The 25,016-nt window shown below is 50.0% G+C and overlaps 1 protein-coding gene across 18 annotated transcripts in view; it reads left to right on the top strand.

The window, feature by feature from the left end:
• The window catches only part of ABLIM1 (actin binding LIM protein 1), a 251,352-nt gene that overhangs the window by 152,958 nt on the left and 73,378 nt on the right, over positions 1-25,016 (top strand). For 13 of the 18 annotated variants that reach the window (XM_080687353.1, XM_080687339.1, XM_080687337.1 and 10 more), the window contains exons 5-6: positions 9,377-9,503; positions 10,851-10,944. In XM_080687353.1, coding sequence (XP_080543479.1) covers positions 9,377-9,503; positions 10,851-10,944 — 221 coding nt within the window. Of the gene's footprint in view, positions 1-9,376; positions 9,504-10,850; positions 10,945-20,858; positions 21,124-25,016 lie in introns of those variants that run through there. The other 5 variants (XM_080687342.1, XM_080687345.1, XM_080687344.1 and 2 more) reach the window with 4 other exon arrangements.

Raw genomic sequence — 25,016 nt, forward strand, 5'->3', positions numbered from 1 at the left:
AGAAGAGAGCGTCTTGACCTTGAGAATCCCTGGTACTCCTAACAGAATTCTGAGAGTACTGGTTTAGGGATCAGAATTGGAAATCTCAAATGTGTAAATGGCCTATATTTATAAAATGATGAGCAAAGTAACTGAAGTTCTATAAGTACACAAGATGTCCACTTAACTGAAGTTCTACAAGTATATATAGTCTTTAAATGGAGGGAAAAGCCCTAGCTTGTTTGGGTCAGTGGATAGATCATCGGCCTGTGGACTGAAGGGTCCTGGGTTCGATTCCAGTCTAGGGCACATGCCCGGGTTGCAGGCTCACGTGCAGGAGGTGGCCAATCAATGGTTCTCTATGATCATTGGTGTTTCGCGCTCTCTCTCCCTCTCTCTTCCTCTCTGAAATTAATAAAATATTTTTCAAAAATTTTTTAAAGAAGGAAAGACAGGATTTTTTTAAAATATATTTTACTTTTTTTTTTTAAATATATTTTATTGATATTTTTTACAGAGAGGAAGGGAGAGGGATAGAGAGCTAGAAACATCGATGAGAGAGAAACATCGATTCGGCTGCCTCTTGCACACCCCCCACTGGGGATGTGCCCACAACCAAGGTACATGCCCTTGACTGGAATCGAACCTGGGACCCTTCAGTCCGCAGGCCGATGCTCTATCCACTGAGCCAAATCGGTTAGGGTGAAAGACAGGATTTTTTGGTCACATCTGGCATTAGAGAGGACGTGGGCAATGGCTGCTGCCGGCCGCCTTCGTCTGTCCTGGTGAGGGCTCATCACCTGTTGCTGCTGTGGCCCGTGGAAGCTTGTTTGTTGTGCAGTATTTGTCTTCCAAAGACAAGAAGAACCTTCCTTAAAATAGCAGGTCAGAGGCTGCTCTGGCTACAATGTTTCCATCGTGACCATCAGGACAGCAAAGGGAGCAACTGACCTCAGCGGGGCCAGGGTGATGTGGAAAATCTGGTTCAAGGTTACAGACTCGGCAGCACATTAACCTTTTACTATAATTCTGGCCCATTTCCAGTGAGTTTGCGATATAAATTATTTATACCATGGAGACCCCTTTTGCCAGAGAGTGGCCAATACATTGCATCTATGTGAAACGTTCTGGCCCCCTCTATCCCTTTCTCAAAATATGTCTTGTGATGTCATATTGCTTTTTTGGCTAATAGCAGCATAGACTTTCAGAAGTTAAAAAAAGGACTTTTAAAAGCTAACTCTTGAAAAGTGCTTAGCCTAACACATTAGCAGTTTCACATTCCTTTTGCCCTCTACCTATCTTTTCTTTTTCTTTTCTTTTCTTTTCTTTTCTTTCCTATCCTTTCTTATAGTGACCTCATACCTGGATATTGGCCATCACATGGCAAAAAAAAGAAAGAAAGAAAGAAAAAGAAAGCTGTGGACTTATTTCAGTGACTTGGTTTACAGTTTTTTTTTCCCAAATGGACTGTGGCCTTGCCCGGCCAGTGTGGCTCAGTGGTTGAGCATCGATGCAGGAACCAAGAGGTCACAGTTCCATTGCCGATCAGGGCACATGCCCAGGTTGCGGGCTCAGTCCCCAGAAGGGGGCATGCAGGAGGCAGCTGATCAATGATATTTCTATCTCTCTGTCACTCCTCTCCCTTCCTATCTCTCTCTAAATATATGTATATATATATAGATTTAAAACTTTAAAAAATGGACTGTGGCCAGTCACTGTTTGTCAGCTCATACATGTCTGGTGTGGAACCTGACAATATTGAAGGGCCCAGATGAAGAAAGAAAGCAACCTTCAACAATAACCCCTTGTTCGATCCATGTTATCACTACTAACTGATGTGGTCTTTTTGGTCAAGAAAAGGTTTTTAAAAACCCTGATCCTTTATACCTTAAAGATGTTAAAACTCTAAGCCAACTCTTATAAAACATAAGGATTTTTTTTAAATCCATGGGCTGCAAACTGAAGGGCTTACAACAAAGGCCAGGCTAGTAACATAGGTGCATGCAGTCAGCTCAAGCGTGAGGACAGGTGGCAACAGACTTCCAGACCCCAGGAAGCAATGGAAACCCAGCCGACTAGGAAGACCTGTCCTGGAGAAAACGGGCGGCCACTACGTGCCTCCGAACAGAGCTTGCCATGAAGGAATCCACGTGTCAGAGGGTAACCTGACATGTGTTGAAGGCTGTGTTGAAGGCAGCTTGTCAACCCGGAAGAGTCTGACCCACGTCCAGGTCACACTTCTCTGTGTCCCTTCTTTCTCTCGCTTTTGGACAGAGCAGCTTCCTCTAGCCTTCTGGCGTCACCGTTTTATCACACAAGATGATGGGGAAGCCATCCCGGGAGGAACAGTGCGATGACAAGATACGATGTCATTAAATTCAGGACCTCAAGTGAGCCAAGCCGTGGAATTTACATTTGTTTTCCACTTTCCTTAAAGCTCCCCGGAGTGAGTCCTGGCCAGGCATAAAGTGCCTCTAGTTAACAGTCTATTAAAAGGACGGCACTTGAATCTTTCATAGGGTCTCCAAAGCCTTATTCCACTTTCTATTAATACCAACCTAACTCTGAAGTGATTTCGTTTCTATTTATTTTTCGTTCACGTGTATGGCTATGAACTCAGGTGCTCATCTTTGTCGGTGACAAACAGACTTTCTTTTTTTTACTTACCGAAAAAAGGGATTTCAGGGAATGCTTGCATTTTCTGGAACTTACCTGGGCAACAATTTCAATACTGAAGCTTGATTATATGTCTTATTCTTAATCTTTTAAGTTTTACAGGAAAGGAAGGAAATACTCTGAACTGGCTCACAATCCCCGTGGACATTTGTAAACATCTCAGTATCTCAGCCAGCACCAATTGAACGAGGAAAGTCCCTCTCTGGTTCTTTTATGATTGCCATGACTTTCACAATAATTCTCTGCTTAGATAGATTTTACCCCCAGAGGAACCTCACGTTCAGGTTCCATCACGGCAGTGTTTGCCCATCGGCAGTGGCAGAGGCACTGCCCGGGGAGGCGGACCTGTGATTGCAGGTTTAACCCAGAGCGGCCTGGAAAGCTGCAGCGGCCTGGGTTCACGTGACCTGAGAACCGGAGCTGCCCTCTGTGCAGTAAACGCGACACTGCTTCCCCGTGGCCTGTGCAGAGCCCACGTCCACCCTGGGCCTTGGTCCCTGAGTATAACAGGAAGCCCGTGCATCAGGTGGTCTTCAGGGCCCCTCTGCCTCTCAGGTGTCCTGTAATCCGGCCTTTTCAAGTGAGCGGGAGCCCTAAGTGGACTGAGATCACAGAAGAGCAAGACAGCTCACAAGTTAAAAGCTGAGTAACAACAACAATAATAGTATTAACATGATGATGGCGGTGATTGTGGAACCAGAGAAACCAAAATGCCTTTCCCGGAGGCTGACAGCGGGCCGTAGTCAATTGTGAGTGGGGAAGAGGAAATGTAAGATTTATGGGATTGTTACAACCCTGAGAGCCATAGGCACTGAGGGTTTACCGTGCGCCTGGCGCTCTGCTCAGTGATCGCACATAGTCTCGCCAGCCCATTTTACGGATGAAGAAACTGAGGTGCAGTGGCTGCCTAGCTTGCCCACGGTCCCTTAGTTCAATGTCAGAGCTGGAATTTGACTGCGGGTCTCTTTGCCTCCAAAGTCTTTATTCATAGTTAGCGTGCAGGATTAGTGCACAATTAGTGTATAGCACGGGTCAGAACAAGGAAGAATCTTATTCCTGTTGCTACCGTATTATCCTCTCTCAGAGCTCCCTTCACCCTTGATAATATCTTAGGTGGATCCCATAGCTTTCTGGTTACTTTTAGCTCTTCAAAGTCCAGCCTGGTTAAAAACTTGATTCTCACATCCGGTTCAGAGCTGCACCCTGTCCCCAGCTCAGGACCAACCCAAACTGGAGACCTGCGGTGAGGAGGGGGCACAGCCTCTTCTTTTACCCCTTCCTGTACTGCTTATGGACCCTTTGGGTCTGGGCCAGGGGGAGAGGTTTCAAGGAAGAAGGGAAACGGTGTTGTAAAGCTGGCGTCGGCAGGCCCTTTCAGCTGACACTCTCTGGAGACATCTTTCAGGGGGTGGGTTTCGAATTCCTTGGCAAAAGCAAGCCGTTTCTGGCTACCTCGTTATAGCAAATCCCCTCCCCGCTTCCCAGCTCAGGCCCTGCTCCTTCCCGGTCTCCTCATTGCCACTTACTAATGAGGTCCCCAGCCCTGCCAGGCAGCTTTCTCAGGGGTGCATTCAGGACGCTCGGGTGTGGGTACCAGCCACAGCACGCACAGGCATCCCCAGTGAGCCAAGCAGGGGACACCCACACCGCTGCCTCTCTGGCTCCTCCTTAGCCTGCCAGCAGGGGGCGCTCCAGCAGGCTTCCTGCCTTGCAGATTTCCCAGATTCCACAGGCTCCAGACTTGCTATTCCTGAAGGCTTCCAACTCCAGGACCCCCCCAGTCCATCCATCCCAAGAACCTAACACCAAGCTCCTCTTGGATCCCATAGCAGCCCTGGGTCTGAGCGTCCCACTTAGTAGACATCTTGGTAGGAGGCAGAAGTCCCGTCTCCTCTTCTCTCAGGGTCCTCTGATCCCTTCACAGCAGCGGGGAGGGGACACCTCACTCCCGCAGTGTGGACGGCTCCCTGCGGACTCTCCTCTATTCTTTTTTGAATTTCCGGCTCCAGGGGTAATAGGTGTTGAGAGCGGCAGGTAGATTCTGCTGTCCTGGTCCGTCTGGCAGGGATGTCTAGCACCCTTCTTTGGCAGATGGACTGTGTATCACCATCTCCGGCGCTAAGCCCATAGCCCCAAATTCCAAGACACTAAGAAGAGTCTTCCACGATCTGGTGGCTTTGATCCAGAATCGGGAATGAGACTTTTCCTCTGAACGGCGGTTTCCAGCTTCATTTCTTCGGAACTAGGTGTGACGGCAGCACGCGGGCCTGGGCAGGGGGGGTGAGTGGGAATTTGGTAACCACGCCGTCCCCTTTTCTAGAGCTCCGTGTCCTTCTCCACAGAGGGCAGCTTCATAGAACAAGACATCCCTCTGGCCCTCACTCTGCCCCAACGGGAAAGTCTAGGAGGGCCGACGGAACGTAGGTATTCAGGCTTAAGTGCTGCCCAGCTGATGACAGCTTCCTGCCTGAAACCGATTGTCACGTCCTTCAGTTTAAATACCTTTGCAGCCCAGGTGTCCACGGCCCTATGTAAAACCAAAACAAACAAACAAAAGATACGTTAAAGGAGCCAGGAGACTGGCAGGATCCCCATGATCAGGGCCATTTATTGCTTTTGAACAAAATGACAGGAACACGGAGCCAGCGGGCTTGGGTGCCGGTTTAACTTGGCCATGAGCAGCCGAGTCTCTGCTTTGCTCTTGGCTCCTGGTGTCTGGAATGAAAGGCTGGCAGCGACTGGTTTAAGGCTGCGGTTGGGTTTTCCTTGCCTCACATCTGGTGATGATTCGTCCTTGATAGAATACTGGCGAGTGGCTAGAGGGTCTGGTTTCCTTGTCGCTGCCCCATACTCACCTATTCCTGGCCTGGGCCGCAGTTCCCGCGCCCATCACCAGCTTTCTATATTTATCGGCAGCTGCTTCAGTGATGTGGAAACAATTTTCTCAACAGCTGAAAAGCATGCGGATAGAGAGCAGGACGTGTTGTTCTTATCAAGAAGCCTCGTTGGAACGCGCGTGGAGGGGTGAACAATCCGGCACGAATCTTCTTGTCCCTGCATCTCCTCCCATCCCCGCCCCTACCCCACGACACCAGGCTCACGCGGAGAAGATGGTTGGTTTTGTCCAGAGAGGCATGCACGGGCAGCGCCTGAGGAACACCAGAATCCTTTGCATCAGCCGGGGTGGCCAGATTCTCCTTCTTAGGAGGTGGTCTTGGCTGATTTGCTTGCTTTATGTCTTAAGGTTTGGGGTGCAGAGGCTCATTGCAGCCTCTTCTTCCAGCCCAGCCTTCTCCCCAGCTGCCTGGCTCTAGGCATTCAGCATCCGGTGACTACTTCTCTGTAAGCCATTATGAAAATCGGCCGCAGAACGTCTGCCCTCCATGGGACACTGCAGGGCACGGAGGATCTGAGAAGCACAGCACACCACCTGTGAGCCGGAAGCTTCCAGACTGCCAGGCACTGGGACTGAAGGACTGTGAAGTACACATGGTCCACAGCCCTTGCACAGTGCCTGGCTCATCGACAGCCCTCCGTGCAGGGTGATCAGAGAGGTTGTTGTTGCTCTCACGTGGGCTCAGAGCTTTGGGACATCTGGGCGTAAGTGTGTTTGTAAAGACAGCTAGACTTAGAGTCAAGAAACCTGGCTTTTAGCGCCACTTCTGCCCCTATTATGAAAAGGGGGACCACATTGAATGCCCAACCTGTGCCAAGAGTTCTGAGTGTGATGCAAAGCCCTCTACCATGCAAGGTCTCTCCCCTCATAGCAATCTAGGAAGTAGGTCAGCATTTCCCAGGTGAAGAAGTGAGAGTTCACAGAGAGTAGTGTTCCCAGGTTAGTGTCCAAATCTCCCTCATTCCACAGCCCTGTTCTTACCATCCGCATCTTCCATCTCCCTAGACCTCAGCCCTGTGGAGGGGAGACCTCGAACAGCTGTGTAGGGTAAACTCTCAGCCCAACTGTCTTCAGCTGGAGAATTGAAAAGCCATCTCTAAAGTTTATTTTCTACTTAAAAAAATTTAAACCAACCAGAGCCTCTCTTATTATTTTAAATCTTTACTGCCACCTAGTGGGAATGATCTAACCGGAATAATGGAAAATTGGAGTTCAACTTGCATTAAAAATTACCAATTCATCTTAGGTACATACTGTGTTCCTAAGCTTTAAAAACAGTATTCATGAGTACACATTATAGTCTTCTGTTTTTATCTTTATAATAAACTACTAGATGTGAGATCTCCTTTATTAGATTTTTGGTGAGATGCTGGGATAATAATAAACCCCAGCTTTTAAAAAAATATGTAATGCTCTGTGACCATATGATACACAGCTTATAATAAGCTATATGTAAAGAGATTCTAATCTGAAATATTTAAACATAGAGCAGATATGTTTTTAACTTTATAAATATTTATTTACTCTTTCCTTTTTCATTCTCATGGCAAAAAATTAAACAACATAGAGGCTGTGACATAAAAAGTAAAGTACTCCACCACTGAGGGTAGTGTCTTAAGATTTCTTATGTGTGTTTTTTTAAAGAAGTGTTCTGTTCATATACAAGCATGTGTGCAAATATACACATACTTTTTTTAAACCATTTTTCTATTAATGAGCTGATGCTATGCATACTGTTCTACAGCTTGCTTCGTTTACTTATTCAGTTTTGGACATCTTTCCATGCCCACAACAAATCTACCTCGTTCTTCTTAACAGCACACAGTATTCCATTATTGACTATATTATAATGAATTTCCTGGTCCCTCATTAATGTCCATTTAGGCTATTTTCAGTTTTGTTGTTACAAAAATGCTTCGGGAAATGCCTATGTATTCTTCAGGGAACACACACATACACTTTTGCAAATTTATTTGTAGAATGAAATCTTAGACATGAAATAATTGGGTTTAAAGGCACATTATTACCTACTGACCGGAGATCACTAGAAATTCTACATATCTGTAGTCAAAAAAAAAAAAAAAGGAAGGAAGGAGGGAGGAAGGGAGAGAGGAAGGAGGGAGAGAGGAAAGAAGGAAAAGGAGGGAAGGTGGAAGGAGAGAGGGAGGGAGGAGGGAGGGAGGGAGGAAAGAAGAAAAGGAGGGAAGGTGGAAGGAGAGAGGGAGGGAGGAGGGAGGGAAGGAAGGAAGGAAAGGAAGGAAGGAAGGAAGGAAGGAAGGAAGGAAGGAAGGAAGGAAAGAAGGAAGGAAGGAAGGAAGGAAGGAAGGGAGGGAGGGAGGAAGGGAGGGAGGTTGTGCTGGGTCACCTTAGGGAGGGGAGCAGCTCTGGGTGTGTGTTGTCAAGAAGCAGGAGCAGGTCAGTGCCTGGGCATCTTCTTTTTCTGGGAGGAGAGAGTTAAGGTGGTTAGGAGTGTCCTTGGTACATGAGCAGCCACTGAGGATGTGGTCAGGAGGGGTGTTCAGCCGTCTGTGCACCCGGGGCCTTGCCTGGACGTTGCTTTATTCCGTGGGTGCTGTTCCTGCACTCGTGGGGACATCTTGCCCAGCCTGCCCACAGCGCTTCCTGTCACTTCCCTGGGCACAGTGGTTTTAAATGTCTGGAGATATTTAAGTTGCTTCTAAAAAGGATGCACCAATTCACATTCTTCCGGGTTCTTTTAAAGACTCAACTTCTCTGAAAATGATTTAATAATCAGGATAATCATGGAAATGATACTAATAGCAAATGTTTGGAGAGCCACTTCCTGCATGCCAACCACTGCGCCGAATCCATCACGGGAGGACTCCTCCTCGGAGGCTGGAGCAAAGCACTAACAACGTCCCGGCTTCCGCCCGAGCAAACCGAGGCTTAGAAAGCGGGAGAGCCCGGCCGGTGTGGCCCAGTGGTTAAGTGTCAACCTCTGAACCAGGAAGGAGGTCACGGTTCGATTCCCCATCAGGGCACATGCCCAGTTGCAGGCTCCATCCCCAGGGTGGGGCATGCAGGAGGCAGCTGATCAATGATTCTCTCCCATCACTGGTTTTTCCATCTCTCCCCTTCCCTTCCTCTCTGAAATCAATACAAATATATTTTTAAAAAGAAAGAAAAAGGAAAGCGGGAGAACCAGCCCAGATCACGGAACTAGCCAACAAGGCATTGAGCTGGGCGCAGAACCGCCTCACTCCGGGGCCCCCGCTCTTCACCGTGAAAAACTCTCCCTTCGTGATCTGCTTCACGGAGTCCGCCCGGGAGAATGGAAAGCTGAGGAATTAAGAGCCATTTAATTGATGATGACAAAGCATGGAGGGTCTGGTTTAGGTTGACAAGGCAGAAGAGTCCTGTTTACAGAAGTGAAACTTCCGAGCGGTGTTCTGGAGACTTCCGTGATGGTGCCAAGCGGGCCCCCAGCCTGGGAGGGGACTCTGCGGCGCACACGCGTCCTCAATGACTAAAGGCCCAGGAGAGCTTTCCCCAATCACAGCCTGGACTCCGTAATTACGTCACCTCTGGGCCAGCAGGAGCTCAGAGGGGACTTCAGTAACCTCCGAGGAAATACAGGACGGAGGACTTCCATCCCCTGGATCCTCCGTGGTTCATGGAGCGTCCACGCCGCATGAGGATGGGGCCCGCGAGACAGACTGTGCAGGGCGAGCGCAGAGTGAATCGGTGCTTGAGCAGATATTTATTGAGTGTGTGATGGGGACGCACGGGCTCAGAGCTGGCCCGGGTGCTGGCGTGTAGCACACCTGGCTGCGTGGAGTAACATCTGGCTGCTCTCTCTTCCAGACTGTGCCGGCTGCGGAAGGGACATCAAGAACGGGCAGGCGCTGCTGGCGCTGGAAAAGCAGTGGCACTTGGGGTGCTTTAAATGCAAGTCCTGCGGGAAGGTCCTCACCGGCGAGTACATCAGCAAGTAAGTGAGGCTCGGCCCGGGGGCCCCTCCCGCTCCTGCTCCGGGGGCCCCATCCCGACCCACAGGACATAATGAAAGACATTCACACCCCACCACCCACAGGGACTTTTGGCTGTGAAACTGGCGCAAGGAATTTTATTCCTCTCATTTCCCATAGTTTGCCTTCTATAAATGTAACGAGATGTTAAGCATTGCCTGGTTTAGCGATGAACGAAGCTGATGCAATATGTCATGACCAATGAGCATTCAGTCACTTTACCTTCACTAGTCCCCCCCCCCCCCCAAATTTGGCACTAACAAACCGTTGTCCTCCTTCCAGGCCTTGAATGTATTTGTAGACACTCCAGCCTTCCCCCAAAACCCGCATAGGATCTAGACACTAGCCCATTAGGACCAATGCACACAATAGCTCCTTAGGGAACGGGTTCGTGTAGTCAGGCTGGTGTGGGTAACAGCTACAGCAGATGAAGTCCGGGTTTCTGTTTGTTTGGTTTTTATGCAGCCGGAGAAACTAGTTACAGTTACAATGGTTACCTTTTGAGTTAAGGAAGAAAGACTGGGCTTGGGTTTGGGGAAGACAGTGGCAAAGAGGGGAAATTTTCCCCTATATAGAAAATGTCTTCCAACAGGGCGAGTATATCAGCTATTCAAAAACATCCAATGAATTTAACTTAAGAATATAGCAAAACAAACAAAAAGTACTTTGGGCCCCACCTTCCAAAAACCTAACTCTGTAGGTCTGGGCTGACCTGTGGGAACCCCCCAGAGGTGACTCTGATGCAGAGCTGAAGTGAGAAGAGGAAGATGCTCAGCTCCTAAATGCACACCGAGGGCTGCGCGGCCGTGGGCCACGGGCCATCCACAGCGGTGCCTTTGAACTCTGCCTCAGGCCACGCAGTGCCACCTCCACTGTGCGCTGAGGACGAAAAGGCCTGGGCCCCGCGGGCCTCCTGGAGGTGGAGGCTGTGTGTGAGCCCGAGGAGCGGGGTCGGGAGGCAGGTCAGGGCCTCCAGAGAGGGGAGTGCTGAGACCACATCTGAGCCCATCTGGCTGGCGGTGGTCGGGAACGATGCCAGGGCTCAGCTAGTGAGCCTGAGACCCTCGAGGGCCGGGCACTGGGGAGCACTTGGTGACGGGCCATGGTTTCTGTGTGGCCCGTGGGACCACAGCTCTGTCTCTGATCGCTTGGTTTCGTGGGTTCTGCTCGTGTCTGAGCTCCAGGCACGTGAACGCTGGGCGGGAGAGAAACAGTCTCCCAGCACCTGTCCCAGGCCCCAGAGAAGCGTGGTTCTGTGGCCTCCCCGCCGGGGCCTCCTCTCGGGCGCTGAGCACGCTCTCGTCCTGCAGGGACGGCGCCCCGTACTGCGAAAAGGACTACCAGGGGCTCTTCGGGGTGAAATGTGAAGCCTGCCACCAGTTCATCACAGGCAAAGTCTTGGAGGTGAGTGACGGGCGGGCTGCCCTCAAAGCGTCGTTTCCCTCCGAGGCCCTCGGACACACGGGGGGGTCTCTTTTTCCATTTTTTTCTCACGGGTGGAGGAGAGAAGGTCGTAGATGACCAGCCTCTTAGAGAATGAATGTGTTGACTGTCTTCACAGGCAGTTTCTGCTCAATGTTCATGTGGACATGGGAACGATGGAGAATTTGAAGGGAAGGAAAGAATGATCAAGGGGCTGTTGGGAATTATGTGGAAGGGAGGGCTGTATTAGACTATTTTTAGAAATCAGAGAAGAGGAGATGATCATGTTAGAGCCACGTGTGTATACACGTGTGCTTTTGCATGTGCATGTGTGGGAGTGTCACGTGCATGTACACCTGGGAGCGTGCATGACGTGCGTGCTCTTGCGGTACATGTGTGCATATGAGCGTGCACACACTCAGGGAGCAGAGGCTCAGAACTGAAGCTGAGAAAAGGAAGGGTGGATGGAAGGTGACTTCCCCGCCCTGAGAAGTCCACATCCTGTGTGGCCCAGGCGCCCTGAGGCCCGGGCTGAGCTGAAGCCTGTGGGTTCAGGTGTGACTGGCTCGTGCCCCCACCCCCCCCCTCCCCCCCGCCTCCTCAGTGAGCTTCCTGCTGTCTCAGCGGCCACCAACCTCTGCCTCTGGGCTGGGCCATGCTCCCCTCGAGCTAGAGGCCGTCTGCAGAACCACCTCACTGCGCACAGGCCTGTGGGTGTTGACCAGTTGTGACGGGAAAAGCAATGATTGCCTCATGGCCGGCCCACAGTGCAGGGTGGAGCATGTATGCTGAGCAGCTGGGAAGGCGACCGACTGGTCCTGGGGCTTGTCACGTCGCTGGGGCAGACACCAGGGCCCTGAATCCACATACTCAAACTTCCCAGCAGGGCGTGGTTCAGAGACACAGGAGGTCAATCCGAGAGGCCCCCACGTTGTCTCCGGGCAGGTTCTGCGGGATTTCCTAGCCTGGGCCAGCGTAGCCTTCCTCATCCCACGGCGAGCTCTGGGGTGCCTCTCTGTCCATAAAACAAGAGGGGCCAGCATTGGCTCTGTGCTGGGAGCTACTGCAGCGAGTTGGATTTGGGAGATAAGTGGCCTCTCACCCAGGGGAAGGGTGTTGGGCAGGAGTGCAGGTGTGCGATGATGCTGAAGAGTGGGGAGGGGCCGGCGTGGAGGGGTCGAGGGTCACATTCAGGAGTTTGAAGTGATTGCAGCTGGCGCATCGTGTGATTGGATCAGATTTTTGTATGAAGAATGGATGGGAGGACTCAAATCCATGTGCACCCATGTTCACAGCGCTCTGTTTACAACAGCCAGATGGGAACAACCCAAGTGTCCAGGGATGAGTGTCCATAAATGTATATATACGGACGATGACACATTAGAAAGAAAGACTTCTGCACAGGGTACAACGTGACGACTCTTGAAAACCTGCTAAGAGGGAGAAGCCGTCACAGAAGGCCTCATACTATATGCTCCCTTTTAGAGGAAATACCCAGAATAAGTAAATCCACAGGGACAGGAAGCAGGCCAGTGGTCGCCTGGCGTTGGGGGGCGATCTTCTGGAAGCTGGCGTGTAACACTCAGCATATAGCATCCGCTTGAGCTGAAGGCTGATCGATCATGAGCTTGCTTCCAGTCTTGTTTTTTACAAGATTCTCTTTTTAGAGCGATCTTACTATCAAGGGCACATTTTCAAGGCTTCTGCTAACTAACTTATGGATGCAGGAGTGTTGTGGTGCTATATACAACCTGCCTCCTAATGAAGAAGTTCAGAAGCAAATGAGTGGGAGATCCTGGGGTTTGCCACTAGACCTCCTGTCTCCATCTCCACCTCTAAGCTCCTCTCTGAAGCAGCCTTCCTCCCCCCTCCTCCCCTCCCCCTCCCGCCTTCTGCTTTAGCAGCGGGATGGTACAGGAAGCTCCTGACACTTCAGGCTAAGTTCACAGATCTCAGTGGATGGCAGAGAGCATCTCTTTGATGGGCATTTCCTTCCGTCTTTGGTGGATGGTCCTAGGGGGTCTCTGACTCTGGGAATCTTCCTTTCTGGGCTATAGGTTGCTACCTGCCAACCTCATGAAGAAAGAAGAACAGCAACACAATCGTTCCAAAATGAAGGCGGCACAGGAGAGGGTGGGGGAGGAGGGGAAGCAAATGTCAAACTGGAAACAGAAACCTTGCGGGTAAAGGGAAATGGCTGCCCCGCATCCCCTCCCTCATTCTTGGCTGTTCCCTCGGCTGACGCAGGGCGGACGACTCTTCGTCTCTCTGTCTCTTGCACAATTCGCGTCCCCCGGGGACTCTGTGTTTATGCAGCTCTGCACGGATTCCTTCTAGACAAATGTTCTCATCCACAGGCTCCCGGGCAGCGCGGCCCCCTCCGCAGAAGGTGCCTCGCTGAGCGGGCACCTGCTTCCTGGGTGAGCGCTTGTCTCAGAGACAAAGGGAAGCCGTGCTGTCTGCATTCTGACCCAGAGGCCGGAGGGGGTGCTCAGCTCTGCTTGCCCGGGTTTCATAGGCTTCTCCTCCCCGCTCTTCCTCAAGTCACCACACCCAGGAAATCAGTCCTCCTGTCTTTCCCAAAAGGCTGGCAGCACATGCCTCGCGGCGTGGTGTTTACTGTGCCCGTGTGCTCTCCGGGGAAGGAATGTGTGGTGATGTCAGTAACGACTAGGGTACCACACAGCTGAGGGACAGGCCCTGCAGCGTAGCCCCTGGCAGATCCTCCTGCCCGTTGAATGCCTTTCCTTTCATCCCTCGGCCGGCCCTGTCCTGCCTTTATGTGTTAACTGGGAAAGGATGGAGGAAAGGATGGAGGAAAGGGCTGGATTCAGACTCTCTTTCGCCCCCTCCTGCTGGACTCCTGGCCAGCAGGAAATAGAATCACAACACGATCCCACCGCATCCTTTTCCTGGATTCTCTGAAGGTGGCTTGGTTTTACTTTTGGACGAAAACTGCTCTTTCCTAAAGCCCGGGGACAGGTGCCGATGGTGTCCCGTGAGCCTAGCCCAGGCTGCACAGGGGAGGCCCAGTCCCCTGCCTTCCTCTGCCGGAGGTGTTTTAAGCACGCGATGCTGTGACAGCCATACGCAGAGCGCAGGTCTTGTTCTGGGCCGACCTGTCTGACCTCGTGGGAAGAAGCATGGGTTATCCCGTGGCACGCACATGACATACAATCTTTCTGTCACCATCGAAGGTGTGATTGGCAAAGGACGGGCTGATGACAGCTCCTGCCTCGTTCTGTGCGTATCACATACGTGCAGTGCCAGGATAGTCACCCACGTGCGTGAAGAAGACGAACCACGGTCTTCCCCTTCTCGCTGTGCTCGGAGGACTTCATGCCTCCTTCCACTTCACTGGGGACATTTCTGAGGTGAAACCGTCCCCGAGGCCCGGGAGCTGCCCCAGGGGAAACGGGAGCGGCGGGTCCCCTGGTCCGCAGGCCGTGATGCTGTCCCACGCGGAACAGGCTTGCTGCTCTCTCGTTTTCCACCTGAATGTGCTTGCTTCCTGGACCTCACGGCTTCCCGCCTCGGGGGGGCGTTCTGATGCCAATTCCGGCAGATGGACCTGCCTGGACTTGGCCAGCTAGTCAGGAGGGGGGCGGGGAGGCGGGTGAGGCTGGTACCCATCCAGTGCCACGGAAATGAGCTGGGGCAGTGAGTCCAACCCCATAAGGCAGTGCACTCACAAAGGAAAACTGTTTGTACACGATCTCCATGGCCCTTCAGCAGAACTCAAAGCTGCAGGCATCTTGGAAACAGGTAGAATCTGGAACTTTGGAGCTTGGAGAGGCCTTAGGTGAGGTGGGAGGGAGGGAAGAGCGGTTGGGAGGAAAAATTAGATATAGCCAGGCACACCAGGATTTGATTCCAGTAGCTACACTCGGAGCTGAGTAACGATTAGCGGGTGGCTCAACTCTCAGCACCCTCCTCTGTGAAATGTGGATAATAATACTCACCTCTTTTAAAAAATATATATATATTTTATTGCTTTTTTTTACAGAGAGGAAGGTAGAGGGATAGGGAGTTAGAAACATTGATGAGAGAGAAACATCGATCAGCTGCCTCCTGCACACCTCCTACTGAGGATGTGCCCGCAACCAAGGTACATGCCCTTGACCGGAATCGAACCCGGGACCCCTCAGTCCACAGGCTGACGCTATATCCACTGAGCCAAACTGGCCAGGGGAATACTCACCTCTTAAAGGCTTGAATGAGATAAGTGAGTTGTCTGAGATAGTGCCTGACATACAGGGCTTCAAGAAATTTTTTTCACTTCCTTCACTTATAAATGAAGAAACAGATTTTGTAGAACCCCAGTATTTTGCCCGGTCAGCATGGCTCAGTGGTTGAGCGTCCACCTCTGAGCTGGGAGGTCGTGGTTCGATTCCCAGTTAGGGCACATGCCTGGGTTGCGGACTCAGTCCCTGGTGTGGGGCCTGCAGGAAGCAGCCGATCAATGACTCTCTCATCATTGATGTTCCTATCAACTCCCTCTCCCTTCCTCTCTGAAATCAATAAAAGTATATATTTTTTAAAAGCACAGTATTTTGAACTTCCTGTCTGAAAGGAATCAGGCTAGTTATATGTGATGATTTCAGGTGCACAAGTTAACACCCATGCTACTAGTCTTGTCGACGCTTTGGTTTGAAAATTCACCATGTACCTCCCATAACTTTAGACAGTCACATGCATTTATGCCCATGAATTCAATCTACCATTGTTTCAGCAAGAATTTCCTGTTACTTTTTAGCACCTAGCAGCTGCTACATACAGATGTGTTCATGAATAATTTTCCCCCCACAATGAGTTTTTGCCATGGCCTTGAGCCAGAATTATTAAAGACTCCACTTACTCTTTGGGCATAAATTCTCACCACCTGACTGAATACCTGTTCCTGTCACTCACGTGGGACGCTTTCTCCTGCTATCAGTGCCCACCTTACGCATCCACCCGAGCAGCATCGGTGTCAGTTTGAACTCCTGGAGGATTCGTGCTGTTCTGTTTAATTGTTCTGTGTCATGCCCGGATGGGCTTTTAGTATTTTTAAAAAATATATTTTTATAGATTTCAGAGAGGAAGAGAGAGAGAGAGATAGAAACATCAATGACGAGAGAGAATCATTGAATAGCTGCCTCCTGCACGCCCTACACTGGGGATCAAGCCTGCAACCCAGGCATGTGCCCTGACCGGGAATCGAACCGTGACTTCTTGGTTCATAGGTTGACACTCAACCACTGAGCCACACCAGCCGGGCTGGGACTTTAGTTTTTAAGATGATGGTGAAAGGTCTCTTAGCTTGTGCGGACTGAAAAACTCCTATGTCAGCTCCCCCCGGTAGCATTGAGTCCTGTTGGCAGAGACTTTAACCAGCTACCCCTGTGATTAGTGACACCTCTGGTTACGTAGCTGGCAATTTACCCGGGTTAAGTGTGCGGTTCAGTGGTCTTTAGTAAATTTACACAGCAGTGCCACATCATCACACACCCCAATTTTAGAACATGTCCATCACCTCAGACAGAAACCTGTGCCCATCCTTTGATTCTTTACTCTTCACTTTCTCTCCCCAAATCACGTCCATGCGAATGGACAGTCAGAAGGACAGGAAAGGGCGCTCATTAGTGCCCACCAAGGACTGGCCTGGCTAGCAGGCGGGTTTCTGGAATCTCTGGACTCCACAGGGTAGTGATATGGGGCCTGTTTTATTGAGAAACTCACAAATTTGGGGGTTTGCTTGGTAAATTTGCACATGAACCATCTTCTTTCTCCCCATCCCATAAGACATAGAGGCGGTTAAATAAATAAAATCTGAAAAGGAGCTGATATTGCAAATATTGGAGAGAAACCAAGGAGGATGGAGTCCAGGGGGGCAGTGAGCTCCATTCTAGCCAGGAGACTGGGAGCCCCACTGACCCTTTCTCCTCTGCCTTCTGACAAGTAGCAGGCTGCCTGATAATGTCCCAAACAGGAGGCAGAGTTCTGGGATTAAGGAGGTAGATGGCACAGTCCCAGCTGCCTGGTTTCACCATGCAAGGCTGGGGTCCTCGAACAACTGTGCCTGAGCATCCTGTGGATAGATGCCCAGGGAGAAACCAAGATGGAGGCATAGGTAAACACCTAAACTGCTGCCTCACACAACAATATCAAAACTACAACTAAAAGACAAAACGGACACCATCCAGAACCACAGGAAAGCTGGCTGAGTGGAAATTCTACAACTAGAAGAAAAGAGGAAAGCACATTAAGACTCAGAGGAGCTGCAAAAGGCTGAGGTACGGAGACTCGCACGCAGAGAGGACGGGTGGCTATGTGCATGGGCGGCTGAGTGCGCGGCTGGCTTTCTAAAGCGGGAGGGAGAAGGAAGCTCCCGACTGCACTGAACTCCAGTCCCGGGCGAGACGCTGGGAAACCAGACTCATTTGGGGGGAATCTGGACTGTCAGGAAAAGAGAAAGCACACTGAGACTCGGGAGCTGCGGAAGGCAGAGGTCTGGAGGCACGCGTGAGCACAGAGAGGACTGACTGCTGAATGCATGGGAGGCTGAGTGTGCGGCTGGCTTTCTAAAGTGGGAGGGAGACGGAGGCTCCTGACTGCGCTGAACTCCAGTTCCAGGTGAGTTTCTGGGAACCCCGACTCATTCGGGGAGAAACTGGACTGTCTGGCAGCAGGCGAAACTTGAGGGTGGCTTTCTCTCAGAGGTGTTTGCAGCGATTACCGAGGGACACTGAGACCCAGGGGCCTCATAGGGCAGGGCTGACGGGAAACCAAGGCTGCCGGCTCCACCCTGAAACTCGGCCCCATCCAAGCTGGGTTCAGAGGCTTTTGCAATTTTGCAATTCTTGTCTCATAAGAGTGTCTCCAGCACAGAAGTTCTCCCAGTGTAGACACAGCTGATCCGCACAGCCAATTGGCCTGGAGGTCAATTCCTCCCAGTGATACCAACAACAATCAAGACTTAACTACAACAAGGCTGAGCACACAGCCCACAAAGGGGTGCACCAAGAGTGTCCACCTCAGGTAACTGGGGAGGCTGAGCCACTGTGCCCTACCACACAAAGCTACTCTACCAACTCAGGGAAGCAGCGAAAATACGGAGACAAAGAAACAGATCACAAATGAAAGAAATGGAGGAAAGCAAACGACTAGATATAGAGTTCAAAACCACAGTTATAAGGTTTTTCAAGAATTTCCTAGAAAAGGCTGATAAATTTAGCGAGACCCTCAAGGATATGAAAAAGGACCAACTAGAAATTAAACATACACTGACTGAAATAAAAAATATTATACAGAGACCTAACAGCAGACTAGAGGACCGCAAGAATCAATTAAAAGAGTTGAAATACAAAGAAGCAAAAAACACTCAGCCAGAAAAGCAAAAAGAAAAAAGAATTCAAAAATTTGAATATAGTGTAAGGAGCCTCTGGGACAACCTCAATCATACCAACATCCGAATTTTGGGGGTGCCAGAAGAAGAGAGAGAGCAAGATATTGAAAACCTATTTGAAGAAATAATGACAGAAAACTTCCCCCACCTGGTGAAAGAAATAGACTTAAAGTCCAGGAAGCACACAGAACCCCAAACAAAAGGAATCCAAAGAGGACCACACCAAGACACATCATAATTAAAATGCCAAGGGCAAAAGACAAAGAATATTAAAAGCAGCAAGAGAAAAACAGTTAATTACCTACAAGGGAGCACCCATACGATTGTCAGCTGATTTCTCAACAGAAACTATGCAGGCCAGACGGGAGTGGCAAGAAATATTCAAAGTGATGAATAGCAAGAACCTACAACCAAGATTACTCTACCCAGCAAAGCTATCATTCAGAATTGAAGGTCAGATAAAGAGCTTCACAGATAAGAAAAAGCTAAAGGAGTTCATCACCACCAAACCAGTATTATATGAAATGCTGAAAGGTATTCTTTAAGAAGAGGAAGAAGAAGAAAAAGGTAAAGATAAAAATTATGGACAAGAAATACATGTCTATCAACAAGTGAATCTAAAAATCAAGTGAATAAAAAATCTGATGAACAGAATAAACTGGTGAATATAATAGAATCAGGGGCATAGAAAGGGAGTAGACTGACAATTCTCGGGGGGAAAGGGGTGTGGGAGGTGCAGGAAGAAACTGGACAAAAAGCATACACCTATGGGTGAGGACAGTGGCGGGGGAGGTAAGGGCAGAGGGTGGGGTGGGAACCGGGTGGAGGGGAGCTATGGGGTGGGGGGAAAGAGGAACAATTGTAATAACCTGAACAATAAAGATTTATTAAATTTTTTTGAAAAAGGATGGATGCCCAGGCTTCACCCAGAGATTAGGAGTCAGGGGTCCAGCCCAGGGCCTGGCAATCTGCATTTTAAAATCCTCACCCGAGGATATTTTTCCATTGATTTTTTTAGAGAGAGTGGAAGAGAGAGGCAAAGACAGAAACATTGATGTGAGAGAAACACATTGATTGGTTGCCGCCTGCATGCACCCTGACCAGGGCCCCGGGCTGGAGAGGAGCCTGCGACCGAGTACATGCCCTTGATTAGAATCAAACCTGGGACCCTTTGGTCTGCAGGCCTGCGCTCTACCCACTGGGCCACACCGGCTAGGGCAGAATCTGCATTTAGCATGGCGCCCTACTCTGGGCGATCCTGGTGCTGGGCGGGAAGTGGGCCGAGCCGATGGATGACACTTGGAGAGTCTGGCCTTGCAAGTGTGTGGCAAAGGCCCAGGCATGGAGGCCTCTGGCTCCTCAGACGTGAGATGCACTGGAAATTTAGCTTCCCTCTGTCATTACTCCCGAGGTGCAATCCAGCCGCCTCCTCTTCATTCGAGAAGCCACGCTTTGCTGTTAAAAACCTTAACATTTCTTCAGCGATGTTTTTTGAGATTGCTTCCAAACCAGTTTGGAAAGATTACACACACACACACACACACACACACACACACACACACACAATGGGTCTTTTTATTAGTTGATCTTTATGGGCAAATAATATCCATAAAAATTTTCCCTCAATCACTTTAGTTTCCTTAAAATTTGCAACCGTTCACACAGACTCTCGCCCTAGTCCTCAGAAAGGGGCGCCTGGGAAAGTTCCGCGCCGTCGCGGTAGGAGGTTCAGGCTCCTCTCTGTTCACATGTGTGAAGAGCCCGTGACCTCGCCTTGGCCGCTGTTTCATCTGGGATTTCTGCGGGATGGTCTAGTTGACAATGAGGTGATAGGTGTGACGAAGTGTCTGGAATGTCGCTATCGAATACCTTTTCTGCTGCAATAAAAGAGCAAAATGCAAAGTGTACCCACGATAGGAATCATGGACGCTTGATACACAATCTTTCTGGGGTCACATTTCCCTCAAAAAGGTCTGAATGGCCCAGCCGGTGTGCTTCACTGATTGAGCGTTGACCTATGAACCAGGGCGGGTCACAGTTCGATTCCTGGTCAGGGCACATACCCGGGTTGTGTGCAGGAGGCAGCTGATCAGTGATTCTCTCTCATCATTGATGTTTCTCTCTCTCCCTCTCCCTTCCTGTCTGAAATCAATAAAAACATATTTTTAAAAAAAAAAAATGTATGAGTAGGAAAATGCAGAAAAACCACCCCAAACCGCACTGCACTCCTTTTCATTACACTTCCGTCCAGGGCTCCTAGCGTGGGCCTCAGAGGCAGTGAGTGGCTTGGAGGTGGCTGCCAGCTCCGTGATAGCCGAGCTCAGCGGTGCACCTTCCCACCGTCTCCAGCCCAAGAAAGAAACTTCAAAAGCAAAAGGCTCTGGTTCCACTTGGAGCCTCTGCCTTGGGGACGTGACTGTCAGAGCCCTGATGCAGACAATTGGGAGCCAAGGTGAAAATGGTACTTTCCCCACCTGCGTGTAAAAGCGGAAACCTACCCCCCTCCTTTGGGGCGAGATGGACTGGCCCGCAGTGGTGGCTGGTGTGCTGCACTAGCTCCTAAGTGCGGGGAAGGGAGGGGAGGAGAGGAGGCGTCTGCCCCCTCTGCTCCGTTCCTGGTGTGTCTCTGCAGAGAGGCACGTACGGAGGGGCCGTCCTGGAACCCAGGCGGGCGGGGAGCCCCAGTCGGCCGGGCGTGACTTGGGGGTGAAGCCCTAAGGAGTTCCCTGCCCGGCACAGCCAAGGAGCAGAAGTAGAAGGAGCCCTGGCATCAGGTAAAGCTGGCCTTGCACCAGGCGCCTTGCTTTGCAGGGAAGATGTGAGATTCCCGGCTTCCTGGGCGGATCCCGAGACCCCTGGGTCCTCCAGATGTGGTCGGCCCGGTGCTGGCGACAGAAGCCACTTGCACGGGCCTGGGATGCTTTTCACTTAAACTTTCCGTTTTTCTTGCGGCACCAAAATGAACGCCCGGAGCTTGTTTTCATTCATGCGGGACGAGGGTAGAGAGCGGGAAAGGCGGGCGGTTTGACTGAGAGGGAGAGTTTAGAGACTTTAAACAATGCTTGTTTTCTCAGGCTGCTGCCCCCGAGGCTGCAAGGAGGGGATGGTTTCAAGATCTGCTTTGTGTTGTCTGTAGGTCTCTGTGGGATTTATATTTGAAATGAAAGGACTTGAGAGTCATTGTTTAAGGGGGGTTGGTGGTAAAAGTGGCATGAGGAATTGAGTATGTTTCTCTGTCACTATAAATGTGTGTGATTTTTTTCTTTAAGAAGTTCCCATGAATGAAAATGAGGAAGCAAAACTTTTGGGTGCTATTCATATTTTACAGGTTGAAAGAAGCTGATGGTTGCTTCTTTGGGCAGGAAATGAGAGAAATCTAGAGATCCTTGCCTTTAAAATAAAACTCATTTTTGTTTTTTTGTTTTTCTAAAAACCTAGATATTAATCAAACCACACTATAAAGTTTATTTTATTTTTTAAGAAAAAAAGTTTTAAAGTGTGCTGTCCTAGCACTGAGGAAGGAAGGAGCCAAGAAAAATCATCTCAACTGTGAAAGAAATAGATTTATGGTTTGGGAAAGTTTAAAAAAAGAGAAGTGAGTAACCAAAACCCAGCAGGAGTGCGGTCGCCTTGGGCTCTTCATCTCTCACCTAAGGGGGCCTGGGGATTTGGAAGACAATTGAGCCTGGTTTCTCCCGGGCAGCCTCCTGAGGAATGTTAAGAGGATGTGAAGTTATTTAGATTACCCCAACAGGTTCAGACAAGCCGGCGAAAATAACTAATTACAATACAATTGTTGCCATTCTCGAGTGGATCAGAAGGCTTGTTGAGTCAAGATGGACTTACAGAATAGGTGAATTTGCCACGGCTCATTGGTATAAATTACTTTCAAGAAGGCTTTTGAAGACTTAAGTGTGCGGCTTGCCGAGCGGCTCTTTACGGCACTTTGAATGCATGTTTCCACCAAATGTTTTCAAGTGGGTCTCTCGGGCATTTTCATGTGTCAGTGACTTTAACCCTTGCATCAGTGGCGTATCCAGCAGGTTCAAGGAAGAGCATATCATGACAACCGAGATCTGTGGGTTTTCCCCTCCAACTAAACAGTAGCTCATTTAAAAGGACGGAACAGCCCTAGCCGCTTTGGCTCAGTGGATAGAGCATCGGCTTGTGAACTGAAAGGTCCCAGGTTCGATTCTGGTGAAAGGCACATGCCTGGGTTGTGGGCTCGATCCCCAGTGGGGGACTTGCGGGAGGTAGCCGATCAGTGATTTTCTCTCATCATGGATGTTTCTATTTCTCTCTCCCTCTTCCTTCCTCTCTGAAATCAATATATATATAGCAGAACAGTCCCCAATACTCAGTACTTGCACCCCAACTTCCAAGAAGGACGATCAGGATCTTGCCTCCTCAATGGTTTCTTGGCACCATTGACATTTGGATGGGGTGTTTCTTTGGGGGGGACTACACTCCCTCCCCAGTTGTGACAACCAAAAATGTCTCCAGGCTTGCCAAGTGCTCCCTGTGGGGCAAGGCCCCCCCCCCCACCCCCTCCACCCAGGTTCAGAACCACTGCTCTGAAAAAACCACTTTTGAGCCTCCTGCTGTGGAGAAGGAAGAGAGGGCTGGGGGAGGGGGGGCCAGGGAGGGTGGCTGTGTCAAAGAACCGATAGGACACTTATATTGCCTTGATCACTTTGGTTTTTATTTTGTTTTGGTTTGGTTTGGTTTGAAATGACATGGGGCTGGGCGGGGAGCAGGAGTTCAGCGCCGTTCTGGATATACACTCTGCTCTCGGCCTCTTCCCTCATGGCCCTTGACGGGCCTGATTTGATCCGGTGCCTTGGTTGGATAGTAATCAGACTTCTTTCTCTACGTTGAATCCTATCTTAAGTGCAACCCAGGAATGTACTGTTTAAAAAACACACAACTCACCTAATAGCCCATTTTATAAAGCAAATAAGTCCCCGTAACTTCTCAAGTCTGCAAATACAGGTTTCTTGATATGTGGGCTTTGGGCACACGTGGGCACACACACCTGTTTGATTTTTTTTCTCCTGGAACCTGCAGCTGAGTGCTTTCATTTCTTTTATCCATCCCCCACTCTACCAGTGCGTCTCTAGCTTTCTGATTGTCTAGGAATTGGGTCTCATTTTGTCAATGAAATAGAAGAATCACAGCCTTTCTCCAACTCACAGATGACAGTAAAGTCAAGTGGTTGGAATTTTTTTCCACTTTAAAATTGCCTCCCGTCTTTAGTCTATGCTGCTGCTACGTTAACAGCTTACAAAATGAATAAAGTTGTAGCAGACAAATACGGGTACAAAACATCGGAACGGCCAGTTTTGCTTCGTTCCCCTTTTGGTGGCCCCATGCGCCGTTATAGCTTTATGTGTACAGCGACGGCCTCATAAAACAGTTCTCACCAACACGTTATCTGTATTACGTTTTCATGGTGATGCTCCAAGAACGTGGCATGTTGTACTGAGCGCCGTGCCTTTCAGGAGCTGCCACCCAAACAGCGGGAGCCAGGCCACTCTCTAGGGCGCGGTCGCCAACCTTTCGGACCTCACGGGCCACCAGTGGTCCGCAGACCGCCGGTTGGTGACCGCTGCTCTAGGGGGTACTTGCCAAGCCCGGTTGGGACAGGGCGTGGCACTTGCCATTGGCTGGACATTTTGGGAAACGCCTCTACTTGCTGGAGTCCATTCTTGGTGATAGGGTCAGACTGGCTTACGGTGTTACCCAAGTTGTGTTGTCTGCTTTTGGGAAGCAAACCTTCCTTTTGCCTCTACGTGGAGGCACCAACGCATCATACACCATGTGTCTCTTAGATGCATTTCCTAATCATTAAAACTCCCCCCCCCCCCCCCCCCCCGCCATTCAGTAGACCCAAGACCAGCTGTGGGCAAACTACGGCCCGCGGGCCGGATCCGGCTGTTCTATCCGGTTCTCTTGCTCTCCCCTCTGCTCCTTTACTTTGAATTTATATTAGTTCACACAAACACTCCATCCATGCTTTTGTTCCGGCCCTCCGGTCCAGTTTAAGAACCCATTGTGGCCCTCGAGTCAAAAAGTTTGCCCACCCCTGCCCAAGACCCATGAGTGCGGAGAAGGCTGGTATGTTAGGTCTGCCTTTTCCCCAGGATGTGGCCCAGCAGTAGTTAATAAACAAATGAATGTCAGTGGTTCCCATAGAAAGACCACCTAGGAGCTTGATCTGCAAGAAGCTCACTAGTCTGCAACCTGTGTCCTGTCCACAGAGGCTGTTCTGCGTATTAGTATTATTTTTTTCAAAAGGAGAAATCCAATCCCCACCCCAACAGCTTTGAATGCTGAGGGACTACCAAAGGGATCTTTTAAGGACGCAGGGAAAGGGGTCTGTGGTTTGGAGAATTTGGACAGAAAGAGCTTTATACATTTTTTTCATGAGGCCCAGAAATTAAAATCCCGCTGTCATTCAGGGCCCCACAGGCTAAGGCGGCCTCGTGGGTTCCAACCCTGGGATTTCACCCGGAGGCAGAGCATCCCCAGCCTCTCTGTGTTTAAGAAAATTCTCCAGTCAAAAGGAAGAACTCTTAGAGCACAGAGAAAAAATAGACCCTGCTTACTTGGAGGATGTAGTCTCAGGGGACTGGGAGCGTCTCACTGGAGAATGAGAATGCTGCTG

Source organism: Plecotus auritus (assembly GCF_963455305.1).
Source record: "Plecotus auritus genome assembly, chromosome: 9".
In the NCBI taxonomy this organism is placed as follows: domain Eukaryota; kingdom Metazoa; phylum Chordata; class Mammalia; order Chiroptera; family Vespertilionidae; genus Plecotus; species Plecotus auritus.